Raw genomic sequence first — 13,504 nt, 5'->3', positions numbered from 1 at the left:
TGACACTTAGAATAAGGTGACTTTGCAATATTTGAGGGACTTGAAACCTAAGAGATGAGAAAATCTGATCTGCACAGATGATTTTTCTCTTCATCTCTGTGTCATAACTTTGGCATAATGTAATGTTATTCATCATTTTAATTTTCTTCTTTGAACTCCAGTATAAGATTGAAAAGCAAATTTTAAAGACACAGAAGCTGAATCTGTCTGTTTGGCATCGGGATACATTTAAGCGTAACAGTTTCCTAGGGGAGGTGGAACTTGATTTGGAAACTTGGGACTGGGACAACAAACAGAATAAACAATTGAAGTGGTACCCTCTGAAGCAGAAGGTAAGTTCAGAGTTTCTTGGTTGGTTGATTAATTGGTTGGTTAATTAGTTGGTTGGGGTTGGTTTGTTGGTTTGCAGCCTGGTGTATTGGAAAAAGCACACATTTAACTTGCAATCTGATTGTAGTTTGGAATCATTTTAAACTAGGGCTAAACTTATTTAGCTTGCACATTCAGTGAAGAAAAAGTAAGAAAGACTTAGGGAGAATGTTTAGTCACCTAGGAGAAATGTTTCCAAGGTTTTGGGAAGGTCATTTAAGTTCTTCACTCCTTTGAAATGTGAGACATACGTTAAGCCTAGCATATGGTCAGATTTTGATAAATGTTCCATGTGTCACTTGAAAAGAAAGTAAATTGTATGGTTATTGGATATAATGGTCTATATCAATTAAGTTAATAATGGCTGATAACATCTTTTATATCCTTACTGATTTTATGTCAATGTGTACTATAAATTACTAAGAAAGATATGATTATGGATTTGTCTTGTTGTACTTTTAGTTTTATTATTTTTTATTTATCTTGATGTTATCTTATGAAGTATATACACAGTTAGAATTTTTATTCTGATAGGCTAACAGTTTTGTCATTCAAAACTATGCCTTTTATCTCAGTAATATTTCTTGCCCTAAAGTCTATTTTGTCTATATTAGTATAATTGTGTCAGCTTCACAAGTTACAAGTTTATTTCAGTCTTTTCATTTTCAAACTTTCTGAATTCTTATTGTTAAGATATGTTTCCTATAAGCAGTAGTTTTAAATTAAAACTATTTTAGTCTGAAAATACTTGTGTTTTTAATTGGATTATTTAGCCCAATTGTACTTAATGTAAATATTGATATATTTTGGGTACAAATCTAATATCTTAATATTTTTATTATTTGTCTTATTTCCATCATTGCTTCCTTTTAGATTAATTAATTATCATATACTTCCATTTTCCTCTCTACCTCTTTTTTTTTTTTTGGTGAGGGGGTACCAGGGATTGAACTCAGGACATTGTGCTTGTGAGGCAGGCATTGGCACCACTGAGCTAAATCCCCAGCCCTCTATTTTCCTCTCTATGTTACTATGTCAGTTATGGTTTTTTTCTATTTTTATTGGTTAATACAGAGACTACAATAGTCATCCTTGAATTAAAAGTGTCTAATATAGAGGTTGGAATGTAGCTCAGTGACAGAGTGCTTGCTGAGCATGTGCAAAGTCCTGGGTTTGATCCTTGGCACCACCACCAACAACAAATGTATCTAATATAAATTAGGAATTTCACAACTTCCAGGATAAGGAAGGGAACCAAGAATATTTTAGCTTCATTTATTCATTCTCCTATCTTTTGTGGCATTTTTAGTCCTGTTTTGATTAAACAAAAATTTTAAATCCCATTTGACATTATTGTTTTATAATCTATTCACTTAGATTTGACTATTCATTTAGATGTTTACTTCCCTATTTCTCTGTCTCCCTTCCTGTATCTCTACGTGGAATTGTTCCCTGTGCCCAAGGACTTTAGTTTAGTTCTACTTTTAGTGCTTGTCTATTGGCAATCGATTCTCTCAGGTTTTCATTGTATTGCATCTTTTTTACATAAATCTTTGAAGGATATTTTTGCTAGTTGCTAGGTTGGCAATTATTTCTTTTGGCACTTTGAAGGTGTCATGTCATTGTATTCTTCTGTCATTTATATTGCAAAATCAGCTATTAATCTTATTTTTGTTCTTTGAAAATAACGTTATATATCTTATCGCTCATATTTTAGGATTGTTTTGTCTTTGATTTTTAACAGATCTGATATGATTGTAAGCATAGATTTTTGTATGTGTTTATCCTGTTTTGTGTTCACTGATCTTGGATCTGGGTGTTGGTATCTTTCATCAATTTTGAAGATTTTTCAGCAATTCTTTGTTCAAATACTGATTTTTCCCTAATTTTTTCCAGCTTTTCTGGAACTTTTAATTACATATATACTATATCTGGGCCGGGGATTTAGCTCAGTGGTTTCGCCGCCTGCTGCGCAAGCGCAAGGACCCGAGTTTGATCCCCAGTACCAAAAAATAAAAATAAAAAACATATATACTATACCTTTTAACTCTATCTCATATGCCTTTTATGCTCATTTCTGTATTAAATTATATTCTTTTTTGACTATGTTTCAGGCTATATTTTGCTAACCTGTCTTTCAGTTCAATAATTTAACCTTCTAATCTATAGTTTAAACTCAACTTCAATATAAAATTTATACATTTTAGATTTAGATCTTCATTTGACTGTTTTGATTTCATTTTTCTCTAAAGCATTATCTTTACAAATATAACAATCACAGTTATTAAAAGTATTTATCTTAAAATTTTAATATTTTAACCATTTGTGAGTCTCTTATCTATTTCTTCTTAAATCCTAGTTTGATCACTTGGTCCTTTGTCTTAGTGCACCTATTCATTGTTTATTGCATGTGAGGCATTGTAGATGAAAAAACTCTGGGGATAATTTGAGAGGGTTTATTTTGCTCCTGATAGAATAGAGCAGACCACCTTAACCTAGTCTGGAATGAGCTGACTTGAAGGTCATGTTCAGTTTTCTGATCTAGTTGTTATTTGTTTACATTTCTAGGCTGTGGCCCCTTAGGGGTTCCCGCTGAAAACCTAGGAAAGTAGTTGTGAAATTTTAGCAAGCGTCTGATTCACCAGAAAGTCTTGGTAAAACACAAATTCTGGACCCTGTTCCCAAGGTTTCTAATTCAGCTAGTTTTGAGACCACCCAAGAAAATGAATGTTTAACAGGGTCCCAGGTAACCATACTTTGAAAACCACTGGTCTTGGGCAGTTTTCCAGTGGCATTACTTTTTAGTACGCCATGGATTCCAATATTTGTTCCCCTGCCCATGAGACTGCTAAAAGCTCTGCTCAGCCTATCAGTGGCCCTCAGCTAGGCTTTTTATATTCTCAGTTTGGAACTATGTAAAAAGCAACCAAGTCTTCAAAGTGAAAAGCAGAGAAGAATGTTAGGCTCTAAAATCTTGTCCATTTAGCCAGAAATAGTAGCCCATGCCTGTAATCCCAGCACTTGGGAGGCTGAGGCAAGAAGGATCACTGTGAGTTCAAGGCCAGCCTGAGCTACATAGTGAGTTTAAGGCCAGCCTGAACTGCGTAGCAAGATCCTGTCTCAAAAAGAAAGACAAAACCATGTTGTCCATTTGAATCCTTTTCTGTTTCAATAATTCTTTAACATCTTCAAATTGATTATTTTAATCCCGCCTTTAAAATTTTTGTCAATGTGAAGGTAGATTTGGTCCAAGCTAGTCTACCATAGCTAGAAGTGATACATACAAATAATACAAATTTGGTATCTCTGAGGTGTGATAAAAAATACAGTGAATAAAAAATTTTATTTTAAAAAATTTACAATAAAATACAAATTGCCATTAACCTCTCTCAAAATACTCAGCTTCACTTCCAACACAGCCCATCATTCTTGTCATGTTTTGAAGCTGTTCTGGAAATCCTCTTTTCTGAGCATTTTCAGTTGTGCTGTTGTCACTGCCAGGATGACCTGAACTGATTCAAAACATTTAACTTTCATGGTCATTTTGACTTTGGGGAAGAGCTAGAAGTTGCACAATGCCAGATCCAGTAAATATACAACTCTTTCCATTGAATGGCATTCGGCAGCAGTATTTACCATATGTTTTATCATATCCCCTAAAGACAGGAAGGACAACTTCCAGAACTGCTTCAAAAAGTGGCAAGGATGGTGAGAAAAATATTTTTGAAGAAAGAGGAAGTATTTTGAGAGGGATTAATGGCAATGTGACTTTAAGTAATAAATTTTAAAAATTTAAACATTCACTGTATAGTTCATTCATATATTGTACATAATAAAAAAGTTCCACTAAATAAATAATTCCCAAATGTTGCATGAAAATTACTTTAATCACTTATTTCTAGCTCTACCCAGGGCCCCTGGATACGAATTCCTTGGAAAATCTCTAAGTATTAGTCTACTTTCTCACTGTGACACAATACCTGATACCCACAATTTAAAGAAGAGGAGGGTTAATGTGACTTGCAGTTTCTGAAGATTCAGCTCACCATCAACTGGCTCCAAGGCAGAAATATCCTAGTGGAAGGACCTGACAGCAAAGAAGCTAGTTTATGGTAGTGGTTGGAAAGCAGAGAGGCAAACAGTGCTGGCAAGGAAGGGGTGAGAGTCCAGACTTAGACCCCAAGGCCACACCTCCAGGACCCACCAAGACAAACCCAGAAGGGTTTTCCACCAAACCCAGATTGGATCCCAAAGCCAATCAAGATGACTCACCATCTTAACCACCATAAACATCTTAGTTTTAACAAGCCTCTATTATGTTTCTGATGCGTACTCATCTTTTAGAACTAAGACCCTAACCAACCAGAATTTGAAAGTAAGACCATCTCTCTTATGCTTGAAAATAACATACACACTTTTAAGTTATTGCCCAGTCTTTGTTATTCTTACAGGTGCCTACACAGTTTCTAACAATCAAGTTAATACAGCTTTGAAAGTATAAGATTGTACACTGGCTGAATGACTAACAAAATGTGTGTGTTCTTATAAAAATGAACATATCCCAGGACACCTTTTGCATCTCCAAGCAAACCATTCTGATTTCTCTACCATTTTTTAAATTTTCTTTTATTGATACATTTTAGGTGTACAATATAATGACATTCATCATTGGAAATTTGCCCCTTTACATAGTCTCTCTTGGTTCTTATTGTGCCCCCTTTCGCTGCCCTCCCTTCAACCCCTCCATCCCTCCCTATTTAAAGAGACTTTGTTTCCATTTTTTCATTTTCTCATATTAATTCCATTCCCTTCTTTCTTTTCCCCTATCCCTCTCACTTCCCCTTCCCCTTGGCCCCTTTTTTTCCTGTTTTACTCTACCATTTTTGAGATTGAAGACCATGAAATATTTTCTGGGCACCCTGTGAGTTTTTCCAAGATGTATGGCATTGATTTTCCAGTTATAAAAACATTAACCTATCTCTGATTCAGAAGTGGATTTTAATTCAGGGCACTCATGAATGATACAGAGTCCCAGAAATAGGCCAGAAGGTTCTGTAATAGAGTACCAGAAACAAGATTTTAAAAAATCTGTGTATCACAACTATTAACATTCCTTTATTTTTCAGACAGCACCAGTTGCCCTTGAAGCAGAAAACAGAGGTGAAATGAAGCTAGCTCTCCAGTATGTTCCAGAGCCAATTCCTGGTATGTAATGATTTTCTATTCATATCCATGTTCTTTCCTTCTCCCTCTTCTCTCCAAAGATTTTCAGAGTAGAACCACCAGTACTGCTTCTGCAAATATTCTTATTTTTTTTAGTCCAATGCTCACTTCAGCAGCACATATACTCATTTTTTTTTTTAGTCCAATATACAGACCTTCTTTTAACTTTCTCATTCTCCAATATGTATACATCTAATGTAAATGGCCCTTTCTGTACTCATGAGTTGGGTCTCTTGATAATGCTGTGATAAGAATGGAACTTGAGTGATCTCTTTCACAGGTGGGAATTGGAAGAATTAAAAGAAAGTCCTTAAGAAATTAGATATCGGGCCGGGGATTTAGCTCAGTGGTTTCACCACCTGCTGCACAAGCACAAGGACAAGGGCCCGAGTTCAATGCCCGGTACCAAAAAAAAAAAAAAAAAACAGAAAAAAAGAAATTAGACATCACTCTGAGAGTTTCATTAAGAGATAAAGCTTTGGGCCGGGGATTTAGCTCAGTGGTTCCACTGCCTGCCTCACAAGCTAAGGACCCAAGTTCGATCCCCAGTACCAAAAAAAAAAGAGAGATAAAGCTTTTCTGCTCAAGTTTACTGTATCATCCTTGACTTTGGGGCCTCAGATCTTCAGCCCAGTTAAAGAGCAAAAACTGGGAAGAAATGAATGTCAGCCCCTGCTCTATCTCCCAAGCAAGTTCCCCCAAAGTATTCATAGAATCTGTATAAATGTTATGGCTGAAATTAGGGATTGCAGGCTCAAATGTTTTAGGAATCAGGCAGTGAAGCAAGTGATATAAAGGAAATAGTGGGTGGTAAGGGCAGTAGCTAAACTAGGAAAAGGTATGCTCATTAAGTTTTTTGTTTTTTTTTTTTGATCAAGGCTATCTGGAGTCCTATATGCCTCACTTATCTGTATGTCAAGCTCTTTTCCCCTGCTTGGGAAGTTTTCTGCCATTATTTCTGTGAAGATATTTTTTATGTCATATCCACCCTCTCCTGTTTCTTCATTGAGCCCAATCAGGCTTATGTTATTCTTCTTTGCATCATCTAGCAGCTGCTGGATTGATTTCTCATGTTCCCTTATAATTTTGAAGCAATTTTTCTTTTCCTGGTCATTAATTGCAATCTTATCTTCTATATCTGAAATTCTGTCCTCACATTGGCTCCTTGTGCTGTGTAGACTTTCAATGGAGTTTTTCATGTCCTGGAAATCTATTTGCATCTGTTTTATGGATTCCATTTGTTTCTTATGTTAGGATTCCATCATGTTCCTGAGCTCCTCTCTAGATTTATTAATCATGTCTTGCACTAGGGGCACAATTTCTCCTGTTATCTGAGAAATTATTTCTGACTACATTTTTTCCAGATCCCCTTTTGTTGCCAGTTCAGTGGGTCCAGGTGGTTGAGTATCAGAGTGTTCCATCTCATTTCCCTTTGGGGTTGCTGTAGGTGATCTGGAAGTCTGGTTTTGAGACTTATTTACATGTTTTCACATTTCGACTGGGCCAGCGCGCTGTTAGCACCTGCACAGATTACCTCCTTTGAGCTGGGAGAGGTGGGACAGGGGCCGGGAGCAGTGGTAGGGATGGTGACCCAAAAGCCCTTTCCTGTGGGCTGGGAGCAGTGGGAGGGATGGTGGCTGGGAAGCCCCTTCCTCTGGACCAGGAGCAGTGGGATGGCGGCTCAGAAGCCCCTACCTCTGGGGCAGGAGGGGTGGGAGGGATGGTGGCCCAGAAGCCCCTTCCTTTGGGCCAGGAGCAGTGGGACAGAAGGTGGCCCAAAAGCCCTTTCCTCTGGGCTAGGAGCAGCAGGAAGGATGGTGACTGGGAAGCCCCTTTCTCTGGACCAGGAGCAGTGGGACGGCAGCTCAGAAGCCCCTACCTCTGGGCCGGGAACAGCGGGACTCAGTACCTTGGTCTGGTGGTCTGGTGTCCTCTGCGTCTTTGTAGTGTGGAACCAGGTGGCTGCCTGTCTGCAGCGTGGTGATTTGGCGTCTTCTGCGCGACTCGGGACCTCGGTAGGGCGTGCACAGACCTGCCTGTCTGCAGCAGGCTGATTCGGCGTGTCTATGCTCATTAAGTTTTAAAAAATTCTACGAGGATTGGGCATGGTAGTGCACACCTGTAATCCCAGCACTCAGGAGGCTGAGGCAGGAGGGTTGCTGCAAGTTCAAGGCCAACCTAAACTAGGTAGTGAGACCCAGTCTCAAAAAAAAAAAAAAAATATATTGAAGGACAAGGAAAGCATATATTTGGGCCAAATTGCTGCTGTCTTGTGACTTCTGGATTTTCCTAAAAGGCAAATTCTTTTGCATATAATTTGTATCCTATCACTTGTGAGCAACATGCATAAAAATGCCAACCTCATATTCTATTTTCCTCACTATCACTTGGTAGTTGGGGGACCCAGGGAATTGTGTGTTGTGATGAGTTGTCAGGCTTTTTTTTTAAGTTAGGAACTCATTTTGTAGTTCAGGCTGGCCCTGAACTCACTATGTATCCCAGGCTGGCCTCGAACTAGTGGTGATCCTCCTCCCTCAGCTTCCTGAGTGCTGGGATTATAGGTGTGTGCCACCATACCTGGATTACTCTCAAATATATTTAAATTGTCTTCCACCAATACCAGTTGATATTGATATTAATGTTTGAAAGGATTATTATTTCCCTGAGATGTTTTGAGTATAACTGTAAGTGGGTGATCCACATCCACTTGATTTTATTGAACCAAGTAAAACCCAAACAGAATGATGAGATGCTGTATACTTGAAATCAATATGAAGTCTTTTCATTCTTAGGAATTATTATTATAGAGTCATCGGAGCTCAGTATAACCAGGTTATGAAAGATATAGTTTAGAGTGTATAGTTAACCAATTCAATACCATTGAGCACTAGAGCTAGTATCCTTGAGCTAGACCATTTTTAGGCTGACATCTTTGCATGTGTTGTTGTAAAGAGACAAATAGCTATAAAATTTTTCTCTCCTTTTTAAAAATTATAGGTAAAAAGCTTCCAACAACTGGAGAAGTGCACATCTGGGTGAAGGAATGCTTTGATCTTCCACTGCTAAGGGGAAGCCATCTAAATTCTTTTGTTAAATGGTAACAGCATTAATCTTTTGGCCTTCTAGTCTATTGTAGCCTCACCTTTGCTGGTTGGTTTCAGCTCTCTATGTCTGTGATACTAAAACTTATTAGTCATAGTTTAAATGAGTTAGCTTGGAATAAATACAGACATGAACTTTAGGAATCTGTAGCATGAATTTCTAAAGCTTCATTTAGTTTTAAAATCATAACATTAAGAGGGGCCAGGCGTGGTGGCATACACCTGCAATCCCAGATTTCCTTTCCGGAGGCCGAAGCAGGAGGATCACTGCCTGAACTACAAGGCCAGCCTGAACTACATAGCAACCTCTGTCTCAAAAAATAACACCCCCCCAAAAAAAAACCCCACTAAGAGGTAGAGATAGATGAAACTGAGACCTCAAACTCAGATATGTAAGGACTTTTATGGATATATCTGTTGGTGAGGTTTATCATATTTCTAATAGTGAATGTCATACTCTTTGGCTCCTTTGTGCAGCAGGAGACATTTCTTTACTCTTTTGTCCCATATATTTTGCGGTCCATTTGCAAAGATTCTTTGTATCAGAATGCAGATATTTGGAAAATGATTTGCTACATAAACCCTTACTAAGAGTTAGCTCATTAGATCTTAAGATAGTTTAGGCTTTTAAGTGGTAAACTTTTTCTCTATTATACATTTAAAGTGACTGGCATCTAGTAAATAATAACTAAACAGATTAGTATAATATCCTTGTTCCCTCTAATTTTATCTATGTAGATTCTACTAGGAGACAAGTAGTTATTTAAATATATGTGAAATAGATTTTAATATATATGGTGTTATTTCTGATTCTCTCTGTACATATTTTTCACAGATGTCAGCCAGTAAAATTTTTTAACTCATATTGTCCCATATTGAAACTACTCTTAGACTTAAACTTACTCTTAGACTTTTCTTGCCTTCATAAGAGATGTAGTAGATTAAAGTTCATTCAATTATTACCTCAAATAAAACACAAATGATAGCAAAAGTATCATATTAATTCTCAAAGTCAAATCTAGCAAATTGGAGAGGTTTCTCTTCTTTTTCAACACTGTGTAACAGTAATTCCTTAGGCTATTGTAGATAATCAGGAATAGCCTGTACTTTTAAATTTTAAGGAAATCCGCAGGCAGTTGCTACTAAATGCAAGCACTGTGTCTGTCCATAAGTGTTTTTCATGTGTTAATTCTAATAGCAACCTTTTGATGTCAACATCACCACTCACACTTTGCAGATGAGGAAGCAAGTATCTGAGAGATTAAGTAACTTTTCCTAAAATGTATAGTCAATGAGTGGCATTGACTCAGGGTTCAAATTAAGTCTACCCAGCTCTATTTCCAGAGTCTCTCCAGCATGATGCACCTTTCTCTCCCTTCGACCAAACCACCAGCACTGTCACTCCCGTCTTTCCCCCTCCATTACCAACCTTTAGTAGCTGTGCTGAAGTGTATCGGAAGCACAAAAGTTCACTATCTTACTGAAATGCTGTCATAATAATGCCTTTTTTTGTAGTACCATTCTTCCAGATACCAGTAGGAAAAGTCGCCAGAAGACAAGAGCTGTAGGGAAAACCAACAACCCCGTCTTCAACCACACCATGGTATATGATGGGTTCAGGCCTGAAGATCTGATGGAAGCCTGTGTAGAGCTCACTGTCTGGGACCATTACAAATTAACCAACCAGTTTTTAGGAGGTCTTCGGATTGGCTTTGGAACAGGTAACATTTGTTACATTTTTAATTCTCCATGAGCCAAATACTCCTGGAGACATTACAAATTTGTTGCTTTGCTTCTTTCTGATGAAAATAGATACTTTATATCCATTAAGTGTAACGGAATGAATGAAGGAAGGAGTGTCAGGCCGTGTGCCAAGGCCTCTGGATATGAGGATTAACAGGGTACAGTGTCTGTCATATAGAGCTCAAGTTACTGTTGGGGGAAAGGGCTAGGGAACAGTAATTCTTTATCACTACTTTCCCCTGAAAACACATTTGTGGTCCTTCAGGGCTAAAGGTGTACTTTGAATAATAATAACTAATATTTATGGAGCACTACTCATGGTATTAAATGTTTCATTTGCATTATTTCATTTAATCCTCATAACAGTTCTATGACATATTTACTAATATTATCTCCAAAGGAATGATAGCCAAAAAAAAAATTTTTTTTTCTGGTACTGGGGATTGAAATCGGGACCTGGTGCTTTCGAGGCAGGTGTGGCACCACTGAGCTAAATCCCCAGCCCGATAGCCAAAAATATTAAGTGACAGAGCTACTCATGGAAAGATTCAAGATTCTAAATTAAGTCTGCTTGGCACTGAAGCCTTAACCTCACTTCCTAGGCATCTTCAAGTATCACCTCCAGCACAATGCAGAAACCTTTTAATTCTTTTATGTCCTGATAAATTTTTGTTTGTTTGTTTGTTTGTTTTTGTGTTTTGAGACAGGGTCTTGCTGTGTAGTTCAGACTGGTCCTGAACTCACTATGTAGCCCAGGCTAGTCTCAAACTCATGGTGATACTCCTGCCTCACCTCCAAGTACTGGGTGGGATTACAGGCATGCACCAATCCCTGATAAATTTTCATCCAGCTTTTACATTCATGTGAAGAGAAATTGTTGTTCTTGGCATTATGGGAATAATCTCAACAATAGAGTCACTCAGGTGGTCAAATAATTACATATCCTTATATTGTGTCCCAGATCTGTCTTCCATTGGTGGTTATTACTAGGGAATCACACACTCCATGTTCCCCAAAGAGGTTATTCATTGTAAAATGCAAACTACCTTTTTTTTTTTTTTTTTCAGGTAAAAGCTATGGGACTGAAGTAGATTGGATGGATTCCACTTTGGAGGAAGTTGCTCTCTGGGAGAAGATGGTAAATTCCCCCAACACTTGGATTGAAGCCACACTGCCCCTCAGAATGCTTTTGATTGCCAAAATTTCCAAGTAAGCTCAGAGTCTACTGGCTTCTCCATTGAAAATTACTACATAGATGGAACCTGATCTTGAAAATCTGACTATGTGGACAAAAATCTTCACTTTCTATCTGTCACTCCTGATGAACACTACTACACAGCACATTAGTCAATGTGCATGTGTTTATTTGATTAAAAGGCCCAAGGGATTTAAATAATGACAAGATGTGCGGCTTGTGATTCCAACATTAAAGAAGATATGTGACCAAGCTAGGAAAACCTAACTGTTGCTGCTTCTTCAAAGAAAAAGCTGCCAAGAAATACTGAATCTGGGTTATTTTCAACAGGAAAATTTTCTAGTTTGCCATTGTGTTTCATACCCCAATCTTGTGTTCCAGTTAAGTCCTTCTCCTTGATTATTGAAAAATGTAGGACTTGTAAATAGGGAGAAAAATATAATAGAAAGTTATTCCTGGGATGGGGCAGGGGGAAGAATATCAATGATGACAAAGAATTATATAGTAAAACAAGTATATACTCAGTAATCGCCAAGAAAAAATGGAATTTCATGTTAGGGCAATAAGACTGATTTACTGCATTTATTTTTGCCTTCCAAAACTGCTCTCCCTGGGCCAGGGACTTAGCTCAGTGGTTCCACTGCCTGCCTCACAAGCTCAAGGTCCCAAGTTCAATCCCCTTTTCCTGGGCTCAACTGTACTTTGGTGCCACCCACTGGCTAAAGTAGAATTCAGTTCTTGGCTTATTTGGGCTTAATTCTATCCTAAAATAGGTCTGTATTTTATAATAAAATATGTTTAAAAAAACTTGCATAATATGATTGTTTTTCTTACAGCTTTACTATATGAACGCAGCATAAGGGTAGTCACAGATATGCTTTGCACAAAGTTTAAATTAGAATATAAATTGTTCAATTTTACTGTACTTCCTATGTATATATAATTTTCATAAAATGTTTTGTAAAAATCCTTAAAATAAATTATCATACAATTTAAATTTTATTGGAAAATTAGCCTATTTTTTTAAATACATTTTTATTAGCGCATATTAATTTTACAAAACACTGGGTTTCAATATGGTATTTTCATACATGCATATAACATTTTGATGATATCTATCTCCACATTACCCTCCCTTATCCCTTTTCCCTTCCTCTTGTTCCCTCTCATCTAATAATAATACTTATTTTAAATGAAATATTTTGTATTAAAAATACTAAAATCTAAATTCCCTAACAAGGCTAATGAACTTCTGTTGAGCTAATATTTCTCCACAGTCTTTAACTCTTAGCATCATTTCACTTAAAGGGCACTTTTGGCTATGTTATTAAGAGTAGAATGGGGACGTATTTCCCAGTGGAAAAGTGCTTGACTAGCATATGAGACGCCCTCAGTAGAATTTTTTGTTTTTGTTTTTGTATTTTGGTACTGAGGATCAAACTCGGGTCCTTGCGCTTGCACAGCAGGCGGCGCAACCACTGAGCTAAATCCCCAGCCCTCTCAGTAGAATTTTTATTTTAAAAAGAATAGTTGAAAAACTTGAAGATAGATTAACATTTATCCTTAAAAAGTTTTCTAGAGATTTTTTTGAATGATTTCAGTACTCAAAACATTACTCCCCTTTAGGATCCAAGAGCTTGCTTTTCTCAAAACAAGCACTAATTTAAATGTAGGTTGGGAAGCCTGGATAATGAGTGAGCACAGGATCTTACAACAGGCATCTAGTAAATGTCATTAAAACCACAAGAGTGCTTGCCTCCTTCCCCAAATAGATTCTGGAGCTTTTTATCCACTTGCCAGTATGAAGGACTAACCTAGGACAATGCCCTTTCCCTTGTCTCCCTCATCTGTTATGGGAGTGTTTAGCTCCATT

At 37.4% G+C, this 13,504-nt stretch overlaps 1 protein-coding gene across 22 annotated transcripts in view; it reads left to right on the top strand.

Annotated features, from left to right (window-relative positions):
* Sytl2 (synaptotagmin like 2) overlaps positions 1–12,628 on the top strand; it is a 122,452-nt gene extending 109,824 nt beyond the window's left edge. For all 22 annotated transcript variants that reach the window (XM_087212094.1, XM_087212095.1, XM_087212090.1 and 19 more), the window contains 5 exons: positions 162–332; positions 5,496–5,574; positions 8,590–8,689; positions 10,209–10,414; positions 11,504–12,628. In XM_087212094.1, coding sequence (XP_087068220.1) covers positions 162–332; positions 5,496–5,574; positions 8,590–8,689; positions 10,209–10,414; positions 11,504–11,649 — 702 coding nt within the window. In that variant the 3' untranslated portion in view covers positions 11,650–12,628. The remainder of the gene's footprint in view (positions 1–161; positions 333–5,495; positions 5,575–8,589; positions 8,690–10,208; positions 10,415–11,503) is intronic.
* The last annotated feature ends 876 nt before the right edge of the window (positions 12,629–13,504 follow it).

Source organism: Heterocephalus glaber, unplaced genomic scaffold (genome assembly GCF_053883595.1).
Source record: "Heterocephalus glaber isolate CG9 unplaced genomic scaffold, H.glaber_assembly_v1.0 deba00001429, whole genome shotgun sequence".
Taxonomy (NCBI): domain Eukaryota; kingdom Metazoa; phylum Chordata; class Mammalia; order Rodentia; family Bathyergidae; genus Heterocephalus; species Heterocephalus glaber.
This window is presented reverse-complemented; position numbering and strand designations above follow the sequence as displayed.